This window comes from Arachis hypogaea, chromosome 11 (assembly GCF_003086295.3).
Source record: "Arachis hypogaea cultivar Tifrunner chromosome 11, arahy.Tifrunner.gnm2.J5K5, whole genome shotgun sequence".
NCBI classification, from domain to species: domain Eukaryota; kingdom Viridiplantae; phylum Streptophyta; class Magnoliopsida; order Fabales; family Fabaceae; genus Arachis; species Arachis hypogaea.
The window spans coordinates 22,815,424-22,834,501 of record NC_092046.1 but is presented as its reverse complement, the minus strand read 5'-3'; the positions used below and the strand labels follow the sequence as shown (position 1 = coordinate 22,834,501).

Genomic DNA, 19,078 nt, shown 5'->3' with positions numbered 1-19,078 from the left:
AGAAAGAGTTTTGAATTATGCATAAGATGTATTTTAACAAATTTTGGGTGTATTTCTTTAAATCCTTTGAGTGTATTTTCTGTAATCCTTTGGTGTATTTCTATAATCGTTTGGGTAAATTCTTGTAACCGTTTAGGTGTATTTCTGTAATCATTTTGAGTGTACTTCTGTAATCGTTTGGGTGTATTTCTGAAGTTCCATTATCTTCAAAAGGATTACAGAAATACACCAAAGGATTACGAAAAATACACCCAAAGTATTTAAGAAATACACCCAAAATTCGTTGCATAATTCAGAACTCTTTCTCTTTCTCTTTCTCCTCATCTTCTACTGCTTCTTCTTCTTCAAAATGATTTCAAAGCTTGATTTCAGAAATTATGAAAATCGAAAAAAAAAAAAAACGAAGAAGAAGAGGAAGAGGAAGAGGAAGAGGAAGAAGAAGAGGAAGAGGAAGAAGAAGAAGAACCGTTCTGAATGTAGCGCTTTGAAAATAGAAAACGTTGAATAACGCATTAAAAGGTCTAATAACTTATAAGACTTGTAAGTCAAAAAGACTTGTATGTGTAGCACTCCTCTAAAACAATTACTTCACTACGGATTGTTGATTTGTCGTAGCTTCTGACTTTTATTTCTATCTTACTTTTAAAAACCGGTGTCCAATTTTCATTTCCCAACGTAGTTGACTAGTTATCAAGTGATGAAACTTCTCTCTAAACCTTTTTCTGCAAAACACGTCTCTTTATATAGTCTACATATGGCCCCGAACCTTGCATCATGTATTCACATTCAACAAAAGAACATACTGTATCACAATAATTAACACAAGCACTGCAACATAGCTAAAAATAAAATGACACCATTAATCTCCTACACCTTCCTTTCTATTCTCTTCCTCGTCATAACGCTCAAGTTCCTCTTCTCAACAAGAAGGTTCAAGAACCTTCCACCAGGTCCACCACCTCTTCCCATCTTGGGCAACCTCCGCCAACTCAACTTCCCCTTGCACCGAACCCTTCACGCCTTCTCTCAAAAGTACGGCCAAGTCTTCTCCCTCTGGTTCGGTTCCCAACCCGTCATCGTCGTCTCATCGCCCTCTCTCGTTCAAGAATGCTTCACAAAGAACGACATCATCTTGGCCAACCGGCCGCCGCTCCGTTCCGCGAAACACGTCGGCTACAACTTCACCACCGTCACGGTCGCACCTTATGGCGACCACTGGCGCAATGTCCGCCGCATTATCTCGCTTGATGTCCTCTCCACGCACCGCCTCAACTCGTTCTTGGGAATACGAAGGGACGAGATCCTGAGGCTGGTACAAAGCCTTGCGGCTCCATCGCAAAATGGTGAAGATTTTGCCAAGGTTGAGCTGAAGTCGAAGCTCACGGAGATGACGTTCAACACCATCATGAGGATGATCTCGGGGAAGAGGTATGTTTTGAAAATTAAACTAAATTAACAATTTCTTATATTTTATATTTTAATATATATTAATTTATATTAATATTTTATTTTAATAATTAATTTAGTGTATATTTAATATAATTGTAATTATAATTATATTATATATTTATTATATTAAAAATACACAATTATTTTAGTGATTTCTACTGTTTTCCTTACATTTTTGTATTTATCCATGAAAGGTACTATGGTGATGACTGTGACGTCGCGGACACAGAGGAAGCGAAGCAGTTCAGGGAGCTCATCAAGGAACTTTTATCGTTGGGAGGGTCTAGTAACCCTTTTGAATTCGTGAAGGTTCTTCGGTGGTTCGATTTTGGGAACCTAGAGAAGAGGCTCAAAGGTATTGCTAGGAGAAGCGATGTATTCTTGCAGGGGCTTATTGATCAGCACAGAATGAAACAGGGTGGAGATAAAAATACTATGATTGACCATTTATTGAGCTTGCAACAGTCGCAGCCCGAGTACTACACGGATCAAATCATCAAAGGCATTGTTCTGGTGATTGTTGCTTTCACTCTCTTTTAGCTGCTGCTTCTTGTGTTATATAACAGAAAGAGGTCTTACAACTATATAATAAATACATGGGCCATGGCCTTCTTTATCAAAATAGCTGTCGCTTTTACTCTTTTAATTCACTGAATTGTTTAGATACATTAACTTTTTAATGAACCTAAAAGGTGACGGTTATTTTAAAACAGAACGAGTATACAAAAGCATATAATGTACAAAAATTGCCTGAAGTAGGAAGTATTCACCGAATAAGGTGGTGCTGGAAATTTCGAACTGAGCTTTAATCAGAGAGTAAATTACCAATTAAAGAGGAATAAAACAGTGCAGAGTAAAGAGTGTGTCCTTTACTGTTAGCAATTAGTCGTTAGTCTGACGACTATTTACGTTAGAGTTTGATAGATGAGAACTTCTAGAGTGCATAGTGGTGCACCCGATTATCCTACTCCCAATCTCAAATCTCAGCTATCACTGCTGGTTTTTTAATCTTCATTTTATTCTCCGCGAAAATCAATAGTACTCAGATTTTCCAAACTTTCTAAGTTTTGTCTCCATTCACCAACTTTTGAATATGAAGAAAGTTACTAGTTTTATGAAAACGAAACAAAGATTTTACTCTTCTCATGGTGTCGAATTTGACTTGAACTCGCAGGTTATGCTTCTTGGAGGAACAGAAACATCAGCAACTTCTTTAGAATGGGCTATGGCTGCATTACTAAACCATCCAGAAGTGTTAAAGAAGGCCAAGGAAGAAATAGATACTCAAATAGGACAAGATCGCTTAATAGTAGAATCCGACATTTCGAAACTCCCTTACCTACAAAATGTTATCCACGAGACATTTCGGTTGCACCCTGCACTTCCATTATTGGCGCCACATTATTCTTCAAAAGATTGCACCGTAGGAGGATACAACTTCCCAAAGAATACTATTCTGTTGGTAAATGCTTGGGCTATTCATAGAGATCCTGAACTATGGAGCAACCCTACTGAGTTCAAGCCTGAGAGATTTGAGAAAGAAGGAGAAGCAGAAAAGTTGATTCCGTTTGGGCTTGGAAGAAGGGCATGTCCTGGAGCAAACTTGGGGAACCGTACAGTGAGTTTAACTTTGGGTTTATTGATTCAATGTTTTGAATGGAAGCGAATAAGTGAAGACGAAATTGATATGAGTGAAGGAAGAGGAGCCACCACCCCAAAGTTGATTCCTTTGGAGGCCTTATGTAAAGCAGATTCAAGTATCATTGACAAGGTTTTTTAAGGAGCTGGTAAGGAAAAGAAAATCTTAGACTAATGGAAAGAATTTGCTATGCTTTGTTTAAATCTTATAATATTTCATCACTTTTGTTGTATTATATAGTAAAATAATTATGTAAGTAGTTATGTGAAGAACTAAACTAGGCATAATAAAACGTGCTACTCGGTTATCTAGTACTGAAAACGCTATTTGTATTTAAGTAAGCAAAAAGGGTTGGCAACTTGCCAACTTTATTTAGTTAGCTATCACGAGGAGCTTTGGCAAAGAGGATTTTAGACACTCTAAATGATTTTTCCTTATTTTAAGGATATTCAAATTCAAATCGACAAAAAAAAAAAAAAAAGTTTGCCAATATAAACATATACAAATAGAAAAAGCAGAACAAGCTGCGGAATTTTGAGTAATTTTGGATTTTAGATAAGAATTCCATCTATACTACATCTGCGGTACATAGTCGGTCCCAAGTCCGAATAAAAGAGAAGGGTTGTGTTAGGCCTTCGACAGCCAACATAAAGACTTAGTCGAATCTTCATGACATAGATCAAAGACGTTATTGTGCTAAAGTTAGATCGTTGCTCGAAAGCAACGCGCTGTATGGCTTGCGTACAGTGTCAAATGAGCAAGAGCCGTTGCATTGGTACCTGGGTGTAGTGTTAAATGATTAAGGGTTTCCGCATTTTCGTGAACGGACGAGGGTAAATAAGTTAGTTCACAAAGAAAAAGGTAAAGGTAAAAGATCGGAGCTACATAAGGTTGAGATTTGGGATATAGAACATTGGCACTCTAACAGGAAAATCCATGGAGGTGGTGGATACCATGACAAAGAGGAAGATTAACATCATGTGCCTACAAGAAACAAAATAGGTCGGTGTGAAGGCTAGAGAGTTGGATGCTTTCGCGTTCAAACTTTGATATACAGGAAATGTGAAGAATAGGAATTGGGTAGGTATTATCGTGGATAAGCAGTGGAAGAGAGACGTAGAGGATGTCAAGAGGATGGGAGATTGGATCATCTCTATCAAACTTGCAGTGGAAAGATGTACTCACTACAAGATAGGCGGAGGATAGCGACAAAAAAATTCTAGCCATTTATCTAACCACCGCAAATATCAAAAATTACAGCAATTGACATCATGTGCCACAGAGTCTGATTGATTAGCGGCTATTTCTTGAACAACCACCGCTAATCAGGACCTTGATCCTATTATTATTATTATTATTATTATTATTATTATTATTATTATTATTATTATTATTACTAATAAAGTACTAACACCATCAGATATACTACTCCCCCCTTCCAAAAACACTCATCGCGCTCTTCTCCTTCGTTATACATTCCCCACCAGCCCTAACCCTCAGCCCGGACTCCCTATGCCTTCCAGCCGTGAAGCACTCGCCTCTGGAAGCTCTCACCTTAAGCAGCCCTCGCCTGTAGCAGCTCTCGCCGTCGAAGGTCTGGCATCTCCTCGCGTCGCCAGAAGGTCATTCGGAGTTGCTGGTCACGATGACGTCTCTTCCCTCTTCGTCAAGCCCAGACCTCCTCCTCGTCGTCGTCGGTTTGTACTTGCTGCTGGCTCATCTTCTCGTCTCTGGTAAGTTCTCATCCCTAATTCTTCAGTTGTATTTTTTTCTTTCCTATTTTCTTGGTGCGAACAAGAACGGGAACAGAGGCGCGAAACAAATCTCCAATCGTGAATCCTTGCCGCCGTGTAGCCTCGCTCGTCAGATACCAGTTGCGTGGTGCTTCCCCCTGCTGGTGGGTCCACCGCCGATCTGCTCTCTCCTCCCTCTGGTCCCGATCCTAGGTATGCCCATACTCTTGGTTCAAATTGTTGGGATTTAAAAAATTTTGCCTTTCAATTTGGTCTCAGATTTCAATTTTGGTTCACATTATACCTTTTCTTCTTGATTTGGTTTCAATTTAGTCTTTTATTTTGGTTTTGGTCTTGCCATGAACAGAGGACAAAAGGGGGTGAAGCAAAATCTTGACTTGCAAGACGCACCGGTATCTCTGTGAAATATTGTCGCCGCAACGCCAGGCATGTTCTTCTTCTCTTTTAATATGCACAAGCCAAAATAATGTAAAATCATGCAGATTGCTAATAATTCTCACCTTCTAGAAAGGTCAAGTATGAAGTTTGCTCCCCTGAGGCATTGAATAAACTATTGGTGAATTTTGGAGTGACTCAACCAGCAACGGACACTGCCTAGTATTAACAATATCAGCAATAAAGTGAATAAGTTACCAAAGAGTGGTGCCCTTCACTGACATTAGGTCCATCCGGAGGCAGTCGCCTGCACTTGGATGGCAATATATCATTGTTGTTCTATCATCAGGTGAAGCTCTTGTGATGAATCTAAATGGATTTTTTCTGGGGTAACATTTTCGGTAGCATTGATTATGTAAATAAAATGTATATGATTCTCTCATCAATGGAGACTTGCTTTCATCTTGAGTAGGTTTAAATATTTGTGGCTTTCTATACCCTTCTGTTTTTGACAATTCTATCTGGTGTGAATAAAATCTTCGTGCAGGACTTGCTTATCCTCTACTGTACTTCTATAGTGGAGGAGTCAAAGAATTCCTTGCTACAATTAAGCAACATGTTCTTCTTCTGAGGTTAGCATCTAGCATTCCTTTTTATTTAATATGTTTAAGTCATTATCTTTTACAGGTAAGTGATTAGCTATATGATGAATTCTCAGATCCGCCGAAGATGCAAATGTGTTCCTTGTGAATGATTCTCAACATACACTGCAGGTATGTGTTATTTGATTTTTTTTGTTAATGTTTATATGGGGTTGGCAACTGGATTATTGGTGCATGATATCTATAACTTTTATCTACATGGAGGAATATCTTAAAACATAAAGAGAAAAGTTTTCATCAGCAGGAACTTGTCCGACTTTAGTTGGATAGTGAAAAATTGTAGGTTTTTAGTTGAGTGCCACATGTCAACATTCAAAAGAATGCTTCTAAGATATTATATGCATAGAGATATATATAAATCTTAGGATAGGCACTCATATTATATATGGGTTTTTGGCTACTCTCTTGAAAATGGATAACGAGAGTGTAGATGCTTACATCTGGATGCCTTATGAGTCTGAAGTATCCTTGATTTATTAGATTCAATTTTATATCATAATATTTGGCTAGCTAAATGTTCCAATTATTGGATTGACTGCCAGAGGGCTTTGTCTTCTTTGGAGCTGCCTAGGGCTGTTTTTGTTGCATGTGGACCTTTAGTTGATGAAATAAATTTGAATGAGAACCAAGAAAGGACTGATAGTGGTGCCAATAATCTAAGTGCCAGTGTTCTTCAATTCCATGGTAGACCAAAACATAAAGCTCATGATCCTCGGGACCTTTCTATTCAAGTGTTAGAGAAGTTCTCTCTTGTAACAAGATTTGCTCGTGACACAACATCTCAACTCTTTGGTGAAAACCAGAATAATGGGTTCAGTGGCTATGAAAGGAGCACCCAAATCCAGCCTAACCTTGATCAGCCTAAGAAATCTACCGATATTGCTGAAAATGTTCCTGCTGAAAATCCTGTTATCTCAGATCCTAAGGCGGTAACTTATTCACTTCATTGCTGATATTGTTAATACTAGTCTTACTGTAAGCAAGAGAATTTCATGGTGTCTGTTGTGAAAGGTGACTATTAATCATTGCGAATGTTGATGATTGCTTTATCATTCAGCCAGTCCCTAATAGTTATCTAAGAGGGTTTATAGTATGCTAGTTTCCTTTTAATGTAACTTGATAGTTATTTAAGAGCTTGATTGACACCTGTTGTACACACCTTTTCAATGCGTACTATATGTGCCCATAGCTGTTGCTCTATATTTTGGTTTGTATATTTTTTAAGTTTAGTGCAAAGGATGTATCAGTTAATTTTGTTATTTCTACCACAAGTTATATTCAATAGATGAAAAATATTAAGATTTATGGCATTAAAAAAATCCAGAAAAGGCAAAAAATTTTATCTTTAAAATTAAACAAAAAAAAATCAGTGTTTTTTAAAAGAAATTTTTTTTAATTTGTATTGAAATTAGCGGCGGTTTTATAACCGCCGCAAACATTCATAAATTAAAAAACATAATAACATTGTGGCGGTTCGTAATCGCCGGTGAAAATGGACTAAATTATAACACTTGTATATCGCGGCGGTTTAAAACCGTCACTAAATTAATTGCCGCAAAAAATTGATTCAGCGGCAGTTATACCAGCGGTTGCTAGAAACCGCCGCCAAACACAATCCCGGCGCCTATATCCATGGCAGTCCACTGAACCGCTGGCCTTTGATTTTGCGGCGGTCGCTAATAGAGAAAAAAATCGCCGCTAAGTAGCGCCTCTATTGTAGTGACTTTTCATGTAATTAGTGCCTATGCATCGCAAGTGGATTTGGACGAACAACCCAAGATAAGGTTTTAGAAATATCTAAAGAGTTTGGTCCAAGAAATACCATTAGGAGATAAAATTTTCTTAGGAGGAGATTTAAATGGTAATATTAAAAGAGAAGTGAGTAGGTATGAAAGTATTTACGGAGGCCATGGTTTCAGAGTGGTTAATACCAAAGGTAAAACTATTTTGGACTTTTCCTCAACCTTTGATCTTCTCATCGCAAATACATGTTTTAAAAAGAGAGACAAACATCTTATAACCTATAGGAGTGGCATGACAAGCTCTTAAATCCACTTCTTCTTGTTGAGGAGAGTCGATCAAAAGTTTTGCATAAATTGTAAAATTATTTCGGGAGAGAGTTTAACAATACAACATAGGATGCTCGTCATGGATTTTTGCATTGAGCAAAAGTTGAGGAAAAGACATCATACGAAGAATCAACAGACGAGGTGGTGGCGGATGAAAGGTGAGAAACAAAGAATCTTCCTAAGACGGGCAGGAGAAGAGACAAAGTGGAATGGAGATGGAAGCGCAGAGGAGATGTGGAGGGAGATGGCATAAGTTATTAGAAGAATAGCAAAAGAAAGTTTTGGTAAATCTAGCAGGATAGGACCAAGAGATAAGGAGTCCTGGTGGTAGAATGTGAGTATACAAGAAAAGATAAAAATAAAAAAAAGTGTTTTAAGGAGTGGTCTTTGTGCCACAATGCAGATAATTGAAAAAAATATAAGGCGGCTAAGAAAGAGACAAAAGTGGCTGTAAGTGAAGTAAGAACAAGAGCATATGAGGGTCTCTACCAGTCTTTAGGCACAAAAAAGGAGGAAAATGTATATATAGAATCGCAAAGAGCCGTGAAAGAAGAACGAAAGACTTGGATCATGTTAAGTGCATAAAGAATAAAGACGGAGAGGTTTTGGCTCAAGAGGAGAAGATCAGTGAAAGGTGAAAGAGTTACTTCTACGAGTTATTTATTAAAGGATAGAAGACTCTTCTGAGTCTTGGTCAGTTATGCACGAGAGAAGATCAAAACTTCGACTACTATCGAAAGACTTCGAGATAAAAGAGGCTCTAAAGCAGATGAAAAATAGTAAGACAGTAGGACTCAATATTCTGATTGAAGTTTGGAATGGCCTTGGAGAGAAATGCATCAATTGGTTAACCAAGCTTTTTAATGAGATTTTAAGTTCAAAGAAGATGCCAGATGAGTGGAGAAAGAACATCTTGATACCTATCTACAAGAATAAGGGGGATATACAAAGTTGCGAAAACTATAGAGGGATCAAGCTCATGAGCCATACCATGATGTTATGGAAAAGAGTGATAGAATGGAGGATGAGACAAGAGACACAAGTAACATAGAACTAATTTGGTTTTATGTCAGGCAGATCCATTACTGAAGTGATATACCTATTAAGAAGGATGATAGAGATGTATTGTAGTAATAAAATGGATCTACATATGGTGTTTATTGATTTGGAAAAAGCGTACGATAGGATGCCAAGGGAGGTCTTATGGAAGGTTTTAGAAAGAAAGAGAGTAAGGATCGCATATATTCGTGTAATTAAAGACATGTATGATGAGGCTACAACTAGTGTGAAGACTCAAGGTGGTGTGACAGAGAAATTTCTTATTGGTATAAGATTACACTAGGGATCATCCTCAAGTCCATACCTTTTCACATTAGTTTTGGAAGTACTCACAAAGCATATCCAAGAGCCTGTGCCATGGTGCATGCTTTTTGCTGATGATATCGTCCTTTTGAGAGAGTCAATGGAAGACCTAAATAAGAAGTTAGATTTATGGAGAGAAGTTCTAGAAGTGTATAGTCTATGCATAAGCCGTAGCAAGATGGAATATATGGAATGTAAGTTTGGTCGCCGAAGGAAAAACCCTAATACAGAGATGAAGATTGGAGAAAACATCTTACAAAAAGTTAAAAGGTTTAAGTATCTTGGGTGCATTATACAGGATAATGGAGAGATTGAACAGAATGTAAATCATAGGGTCTAAACTGATTGGTTAAAATGACGGAGTACATCTGATTTTATATGTGACAAAAAAATGTCTTTAAAACTTAAATGTTGCTTTATGTTTTAAGTACAATTGCTTAGGCCCCAAGCTAAAATAGGACGTGGGAATGCCAATTGCCACCTTGAGGGTCAAGCTAAACTTTGAACGTGAATCTAACCAATGTTATGAAAATCGGACCGGACCGGCCGGTCGGACCAGTTCAATTGGGAACTGGCATAAAAAATGGTCCGGTCCTCCTCCTAAAACTGTCATTCTCAAAATCGCTTGAAAACCGTTGAACCGGCTGGTAACCGGTCGGTTGGATCGGACCTGAAACCGACCGATTCTTAAGAAACGATGTCATTTTCATTTTTTTTTTAAAAATTAAAAAAACCCCACCCCCCACGCAAGTCCCTCACTTGCTTACCCCCCACCCCCCACACACACCAAACACCCACACACTCAACCCTAAGGTTCCCCAAATGGCCAAACCTAAAAGCCGTCGTCCGTGGTTGTTGGCGTTTCTGCAGCCTCCTCCTTCCCCTGTCCCAAATCCATACGGCCAGGCCTTCTCTTCTAGGCTTTCTAGCTCGGCATGTCGTCCTGTCTTTGTCGGTGACTTCGCTGTTCAAGGCTTCCAGGTACTGTGCCGTCGTGTCACTGTCGTCGTCCTGCTGTTAGTGGAAGGTTAGTGAATTTGTTTTTTATTTTGAGCTGTTTCAGTGTTATGAATTTGATTTTGAATGTCTGATGAGTGATTTGTGATTTTTGAATCTGAAATTAATTAATTTGTGATCAGTGTTTTGAATTTGAAATTTGTGATCAGTGATTTGTTATACTGCATTGCTGCTGTTAGTATTTAATTTGTTGTTGAAATAGTTACTGATTTGTTGAAATAGTTACTTATTTGTTTAATGTCTGAATGCTCGGTTCTTCTTCTTCCTTTTAATTTCTGAAATTTTTGTTCAAATTTTCTTGTAATGTTTTGTAATGTTTTGTATGTTTGTTGCTATTTTGTAATTGCTGGTTGTTGGGTGCAGGTTTAGTATCATCACTGATTTGGAATGTTTTATAATGTACAATGTTTGTTGCTATTTTGTAGTTGCTGTTTTGTAATTGCTGGTTGCAGATTTAGTGTGATTATTAGTTAATGTTTTGTAATGTTTGGTGCTGAAGGCTGATTGTTGAGTTCAGATATAGTTGTTTATTTTGATTGGGGTAAAGAGACCTATAGTCATTTTTTCTGCTTTGTACCAATTCAGATGATTATTTTCAGATGATGAGCACTTATTTATGTATATTGAGAAACTGTTTCTGTTTGTTATGAGCACTTAGTTTCACCAAATGGTCTTCAAAGCAACTCATCCAAAATGCTGCTGCACAAACCCAAGTCTATTATCTCTTAAAGCCTGCATGCTCCTTTATTTAGTGAAGCCTTTCTAGCACTAGTCCACTGCCAACTTTATTATTAATAATGTTATCAAATTTGTTTATCCAAGTACTATGTTTATATTTTTCAGTTGGATTTATGATAATTCATTTGATATTCTTCCTATTCTTGTCAGATATTTCTTTTAACATTTTGTGTACTGATGAGGAATTGTACTTGCTTGGTATCATGCTTTCATCTGGCAATTTTGTATTTACTATTAAAAAAAAGAAAATCCTAAAAGAGTAATTCACCACTCCATTGAAAAAACTTCATGCTATCTTATACCCTCAATTTAATACTTGCATATTTATAATTTAATTATTATTTTATTGTAAAGCAATTTTTTTATTGAACTACCGATTGAATCGATTGGACCAATAAACTAATAAATTAATGATTAGAACCGTTTGATAACCGATCCGATTCTCATAACCTTGAATCTAACAAATAGAATAAAAGTTGTCTATGGATAGAAAATTCTTGAGTCTAAAAGGAAGACTTTCAATTTTGCAACTCAGCTATACACTAAGATTCTGACGAAGACACCAAAAATAATAATAATAGAATGGTGTATATAAGTGTTTGGAAGTATTTTCTTATGTTTTTATTTTATTTTTAGTCTTTGTCTGTTTTCAATTCTTTAAGTTTTGTCTTCATTTATTTATCTATTTTTTAGTATCCAAAAATTTTGTTTAACTTTAGATTTAGTTTCACTTCAAGTTACATGTTTGATTTTTATTGTTCAACTTTGAATTTTTTTTTTCATATATAAGATCTCACTCAATCAGTAATATAATATTTAGGGCAAAATATTATAATAAGTCAAGGAGAACGAAATTTTATACAAATCAGTCAAATGGAAAATTGATTCATGAATTCACTAATGCACGTTATTATATAGTTCGAATAAGTATGTTTCGAACTAGAATTTCATGTAATTCGAATCAATGTGATTTGAATTACTCACCCACGCAGACACACTATAATTCGAATCAACCTAATTCGAATTACACCCACAGTAATTCGAATAAGGGTAATTCGAATTACACTCACACACGCTGCACAAAGTAATTCGAATTGGCCATATTCGAATTACTCATGATTTAATTCTGCCCATTCTTTTATTAAAAAATTAATAATTGATTAAAAAATTAATAATTTAAAAATTAAAAAATATATATTTTATTTCATGCATTAAAAAAAAGCTAACAAAATATTTAATTACGAGATTTCTTTAAAATATTAATGAATTATCAATTCGAATTTCATACAATACTCTTTTGCCCATTTTTAATAGCTCATGAATATTTTTTTATAAATTTTTTTAATAAATTTATTTAAATTATACCACAAAATAATATTTTATTCTATACAAAATAATTTAAAAAAATGGCTTAAAAGATGTTAGGAGTACTATAAAAATTTGTAATGTCCTCATGACTTAGGATATTAAAGAAATACTCTGCATAGTCAATAATAATTTAAAAATTAAAATAAATATAGTTATAACCAGTATTTACCTAAATTATTGGAATATTACAAACTTTTATAGTACTCCTAACATTTTTTAAGCCATTTTTTAAAATTATTTTGCATAGAAAATGGCTTAAAATAGCTTAAAATGTCCTTTATTCTATGCAAAACAATTTTTAAAAAATGGTTTAAAAAATGTTAGGAGTATTATAAAAATTTGTAATGTCCTAATGACTTAGGACATTAAAGAAATACTCTACATAGTCAATAATAATTTAAAAATTAAAATAAATATAGTTATAACCAGTATTTACCTAAATTACTAGAATATTACAAACTTTTATAGTACTCCTAACATTTTTTAAGTCATTTTTTTTAATTATTTTGCATAGAATAAAGGGCATTTTAAGCCATTTTAAGTCATTTTAAGCCATTTTTTATGCAAAATAATATTAAAAAAAATGACTTAAAAATGTTAGGAGTACTATAAAAGTTTGTAATATTCTAGTAACTTAGGTAAATACTGGTTATAACTATATTTATTTTAATTTTTAAATTATTATTGACTATGTAGAGTATTTCTTTAATGTCCTAAGTCATTAGGACATTACAAATTTTTATAGTACTCCTAACATTTTTTAAGCCATTTTTTAAAATTATTTTGTAAAGAATGAAATATTTGTTTGTGGTATAATTTAAATAAATTTATTAAAAAAATTTTCATGAGCTATTAAAAATGGGCAAAAGAGTATTTTATGAAATTTGAATTGATAGCTCATTAATATTTTAAAAAAGTCTCGTAATTAAATATTTTGTTAGCTTTTTTTTTAATGCATGAAATAAAATATATATTTTTTTAATTTTTAAATTATTAATTTTTTAATCAATTATTAATTTTTTAATAAAAAATGGGCAGAATTAAATAATGAGTAATTCGAATCTGACCAATTCGAATGACTATATGCAGAGTGTGTGAGTGTAATTCGAATTACTGTGGTTGTAATTCGAATCAGGTTGATTTGAATTATAGTGTGTCTGCGTGTGTGAGTAATTCGAATCACATTGATTCGAATTACATGTAATTCTAGTTCGAAACATACTGATTCGAATTATATAGTAACATGCATTGGTGGATTCATGAACCAGTTTTCCATTTAGATTCTTTGCTTAAAATTTCGTTTTCCTTGGCTTATTATAATATTTTACCCTAATATTTATATTCTCTTTTCACTATTTGCAAAATTTATTTTGACATTCATAATCAATAAGTTTTGAGGTCGAATTCTAAAAGAAATGATATCTGTTTTTTAAATTAAAATCTTGATACAAGTTTGGCTAATATCTCATGTCAAAGTCGAAAAATCAAAATCTAACCGAAACATCTATATAATTATTCTCAATTGGTGAATTTGATCTATCAGGCTAGTTTTACTCACATATCGTCCAATTGGCAGTGAGTGACATTTATAGTTCATGCAAAATATTTGTCTGAATAATAAATAACTTCAGTTCTATTCTCTTACAATAAGATATTAAGACATATGGGTACGGGGTACCGGAGAAAGATGAAAAAAAAAAAAAAAAAAAGAGAATTCCCGTCATTATATGCCTTTCGACCTTATTAAAATCTTGATATGTTGAGACATTTGTCCTCTACTCTGTCATGCCACTAGACCATTTATTACTTGCAGCCTTCTTAATTCATTATTCATTCCGTGGAGCAATTATTTATTTTTTATTATATTATTACATTAATGAATCTGAAGTGGCACGCCAACTTGGTGGGCACTTCAAAAGTATGCAACCAATCATTTTTCCACCGTGAGTAAGACTTAATTATTTTTCAAGGCTCAAATCAAATAGTTTGAGACTCAGGGTAGTTGATAAATCAACTATCACATGTACACCAGAAAATACAAAATAGAAATAAAAAAATGAAAATGAAGAAAAATCAAAGCTGACGACTTGACCTCTTCTGAAGTCGTCTTCGCTAACACTATCCATAGTTCATAGTCACAGATGCCATGATTGTAGCTGAAATTGTTCATCACACGCACCAATTTTCCATGGCAATTCATCATCAGTTTTACACAATTCAACACTCTCTGCCTTTACTGCTACTACTTGTTATTCAGCTCTCATCACTTCAGTTCCACTCCCATGGGTATGATTCCCAAACAAAGTACTTCATCAATTGCGGATCGAGCAGCAATGCTAAGGACACCGAGAGTGGGAAAACTTACGTTGGGGATTCAAGCCAGGTCAGTTATAGCAAGGGGAGCAAAACAGAATCCAACCAATCATCAGTTCCTTCACCTATCTACCAATCCGCAAGAATCTTCCCAAGTCAATCTTTCTATGAGTTCCCAATTGACACCGCTGGCACCTCCATAATACGCCTTCATTTCCTTGCTTTCACTTCGCCTAGCAACCTCTCTTCTGCAACGTTCAATGTCTCGGTTCCTAATTTCATGCTGCTGCAAAACTTCACGCCCAAGAACTATACAAAATCTCCTCTGGTTAAAGAGTATTACGTGAAGATATCTCTTGGTAAATTCAGAATCACTTTCGACCCTCTCCCTTCCTCGTTTGCCTTTGTGAATGCCATAGAAGTCTTCCTACTCCCCCGCTTCTTAATCGCTGATAAGGTCTCAGGTTTTGATCCACAACCTGCCATTGGACAAAATAGTTTGTCTAGTTATAGTGGGGTACTCACGCGAGCGTTGGAGACCAAACACAGGCTCAACGTCGGTGGCACTAATATCACAAGTGGCGTAGATCCCTTGTGGAGAACCTGGTCTTTTGATGATACTTACCTTGTTAATAGTCAAAATGCCAAAAATTTTACATATAATGGGAGCATTAAGTCCAAGGTAACTCCTGATTCTGATGGTCCAAATGCTAATATGTATACTGCGCCATTAGATTATGTTTATGGAACAGCTAAAGTGGTTAATGATTCCAACATAACCTGGAGTCTTCCTGTAGACAAGAATGTAGACCACCTAATTCGGTTTCACTTCTGTGACCTTTGGTCTATACAGGGTGACCTTACCACATTTGGCCTGTACATTTATGACCTGCCCGCTTTGGTCATTAATAACGACACGAATGTGTCTTCACAATTGCCGGCGCCTTTTTATTATGATCTTGTGGTCCAATCTGATAACTCTGGCCTTTTTCTGATCACTGTTGAGCCTAATAGTTCTGCTTTGGTTCCTAGAGCCTTTTTGAATGGTCTAGAAATAATGCGAATGGTTGATTCATCAGATTTGAGTTACTTGCAAGACCATTCCAATGGAAAGGCTAGTGTTCTTCCGGTGGTGCTGGGCTCAGTAATTGGAGGTTTGGTCCTGGTTGCATTGGTTGTTATTGTGTTAGTTTGGCGTCTTAAGACCAACAAACAAAAGCCGGTGGAGGGTTCAGATTGGTTGCCAATTCCTGCCACGGCAGGAGGAAGTTCTCACAGCAGAACAAGCCGGTTGACTGATGGAACCATTCAAGGCTCTCCGCTTCGCAACATTAATCTAGGACTGAAGGTTCCTCTGCAGGATCTTCAATTGGCAACCAAGAACTTCGACGAGAAGCAGATAATTGGCAAGGGCGGTTTTGGAATTGTCTACAAGGGAGTTCTCAAGAACGGCATGAAAGTAGCAGTTAAGAGGAGTGAGCCAGGGTCCGGTCAGGGCCTTCCGGAGTTCCAGACTGAGATCATGGTTTTGTCCAAAATTCGCCACAGGCACCTCGTTTCCTTGATCGGCTACTGCGAGGAAAGGTACGAGATGATACTGGTTTATGAATACATGGAGAAAGGGACATTAAGGGATCATTTGTACAATACAAAACTGCCAAGCTTGACTTGGAAGCAAAGGCTTGAAATTTGCATTGGAGCCGCAAGAGGCCTTCAGTACCTTCACAAAGGCGCTTCCGGGGGAATCATTCACCGGGATGTTAAATCCACAAACATTCTCCTTGATGAGAATCTTGTGGCTAAAGTTGCTGATTTCGGCCTTTCGAGAACAGGTCCTCTTGACCAGCATTCCTATGTCAGCACAGGTGTTAAAGGAACTTTTGGTTATCTTGATCCGGAGTATTTTCGGTCGCAGCAGCTGACAGAAAAATCTGATGTCTATTCATTTGGTGTAGTTCTTCTGGAAGTGTTATGTGCCAGGCCGGCTATCGAACCTTCGCTCCCAAGGGAGCAAGTGAACTTGGCTGAGTGGGGAATCCTTTGCAAAAACAAAGGGATTCTAGAAGACATCATTGATCCCACCATCAAAGGCCAATTAGATCAAAACTCGTTCAGGAAGTTTAGCGAGACGATAGAGAAATGCTTGCAAGAAGATGGTTCTGATAGGCCAACCATGGGTGATGTGTTGTGGGACTTGGAGTATGCACTGCAGCTTCAGCGCGGCGCAATACACAGAGAGCCGCATGAGGATAGTTCTAGCAGTGCTTCTGCATCGCTTCAGTTGCCCAATGTTAGGCGTCTTCCTTCTCTGTCCACCTTGAGCGAAGTGGATGACATGTCCATTGCAATGGGTGATCGGTCTGATACAGCAGACGATTCAGTTTTTTCTCAGTTGAAAATCGATGAAGCTAGATAAATTTCAAGCTCTTCGTCACGCATTACCATAGTTTTAAAATGTATGAAGTAGAGTTAACTGCATTTTGGACTGCTTCAGTTGCTACTTCATTCTTGTTTTCATGTGTTCTGCATTTCCCCTGTAGTCTATTCTAGCTGAAATAAATTTCTCCAAGCAATTGTAAAAGATCAATGACTTCATTTATATCTGATGTTTGTACTGAATTGTCTATAAATTAGATCCATATTGTTAAATATACATGCTTCAATTTTCTTCACCTTGTTTTGGCATCAGTGGCATTCAAATCAGTTTGTAACAGGGAGAGAAGAGTGGCATTGTTGGTCTAGCAGCTACTGAAGGAATTTCCGTCTGTTTTGTGTAACTGTTACCTGAGTGCCAAAGTGACGAATACAAACCAGTCAAATTCATTGAGCACTAACAAGGTATTTGTTTATCAGTTTTTGTATAAATTAGAAATAACGGTTTGCCAAAGATAGCATAGATTTCTACCTCAATCTCTTACACTTGAAGCAGTTATATACAATATGTCTATTTAGTTGATGAATGCTGCAATGGATCCTGTGCCCAGGCCATATCTATAACACTAGTCAAGTGCTTAACATTAGACCAAACGTTGTAATAATTAGGAAAAACTCTTTTTCCATTTTAATGTATCACTATAATTGTTGATGCCTTTGACTCTATTTAGGCCTTGCCAAGGTAAGATGTTATGTTAGCCCACTGAACATATATGTTTATTGGTTCGGTCAAGAATTCTGTTATTGAGATTGTTTCCTATAAGGATTATTGAAATTGCGATAGAAACCGCTGACTTATCAATGTAGATTGTTCAATTGTTGTTAATTAGTTATACCTCTGCTGTTACTAGACTAGCCAGTACATGATTCAAGTTTCAACCAATGGAGGCATAGTAACACTAACACGGTCACAAGACTATCGAGCCCAGTTATACAGACTCACCAGAGCAGCCTCAAGCCCTCAGCTATAAATAGTTACTTATTAGCTTTCTCTTGTTTTGTTTCTAAAGAAAGTCTGTTTGTTAAGTTGGTTAAGTTTTGCTTAGCTGGCACATATCAGTCTGGTTAGTTTGTAACATAAGTTAGAACTGTAATTGTACTTCTCTTCAGAATGACTTCTTCTATTCATTCTCTACACTTGTTCATGTTTTCACCTTCATTCAATCTTACTGTCATTTCTGCTAGAAGCTCAAGAAGCTTCTTCCTTTTGCTACTGCTGTAAAGTGAGATCACTTGGGTTTCATTTCTACGGATCGATATTCAAATTCGTGCAGATACTGTCCTGTTGTTTCACCATATTGAATCAACCATATTTGTTGGTCATTTATATTGCATCGTCGGCGTAGACTGTAGACATTGTTCATTGTTCATTATTAGTTTCCATACTCCCCTTGTCACTTACTTGGACAAGAATCTTCTCCCTTCAAGTTCTGTTTGCAACCAGTGACTTCACAGAACAGAGAAGATCGCGGGCAATTAGAGTGGCCGCGAAAAATAGTTACAGCTTAGTTTTAGCTCTGTAGTTAACTTTTTGCAGTTTTGAAATGTTGCTTATAGATTTCATGAACCAGATCAAAATGTCAATGCTGTGTTTGTTCAACTACCTATCTATTCAGAAGCTAGATTTAGCAGGTTTATGGATTCTAAATATAATTTAAACAAAAACAAAACATACCTATATTTTCAATCACTGATTGGTTTATTGGCCAATTATCATACTCCGAGTTTGCAGTCATATTAATTTTATTGCCCCTTTAGTTTGACCAATTTGAGCATAGTATAATTAATATGCCTCCCATACGAATCAATGTCAGTTATTCCCTCTATCACTGTATTCAACTATCTCACTAGAAATCCAACATTTCTTTCTATGTACTCTTTAGACACCAAAAGGTTGCT

General features: G+C 36.2%; 2 protein-coding genes and 1 long non-coding RNA gene across 3 annotated transcripts; all 3 read left to right on the top strand.

Annotated features, from left to right (window-relative positions):
- The first annotated feature begins 660 nt into the window (after window positions 1-660).
- Window positions 661-3,409, top strand: LOC112720547 (cytochrome P450 81E8). The gene is made up of 3 exons (XM_025771512.3): window positions 661-1,428; window positions 1,644-1,962; window positions 2,624-3,409. Exons 1-3 carry the CDS (start codon window positions 851-853, stop codon window positions 3,227-3,229), a joined length of 1,503 nt encoding a protein of 500 aa, XP_025627297.1. The 5' UTR covers window positions 661-850; the 3' UTR covers window positions 3,230-3,409.
- A 1,796-nt stretch (window positions 3,410-5,205) lies between these two features.
- On the top strand, window positions 5,206-7,052 carry LOC112720546 (uncharacterized). Its single transcript, XR_011867389.1, has 4 exons — window positions 5,206-5,566; window positions 5,765-5,849; window positions 5,936-5,990; window positions 6,422-7,052. It is a non-coding gene; the product is annotated as an uncharacterized lncRNA (long non-coding RNA).
- A 7,143-nt stretch (window positions 7,053-14,195) lies between these two features.
- On the top strand, window positions 14,196-17,418 carry LOC112720544 (probable receptor-like protein kinase At2g23200). Its single transcript, XM_029290147.2, has one exon. The coding sequence runs from the start codon at window positions 14,580-14,582 to the stop codon at window positions 17,160-17,162; it is 2,583 nt and encodes an 860-aa protein (XP_029145980.1). The 5' UTR covers window positions 14,196-14,579; the 3' UTR covers window positions 17,163-17,418.
- Window positions 17,419-19,078: the final 1,660 nt, after the last annotated feature.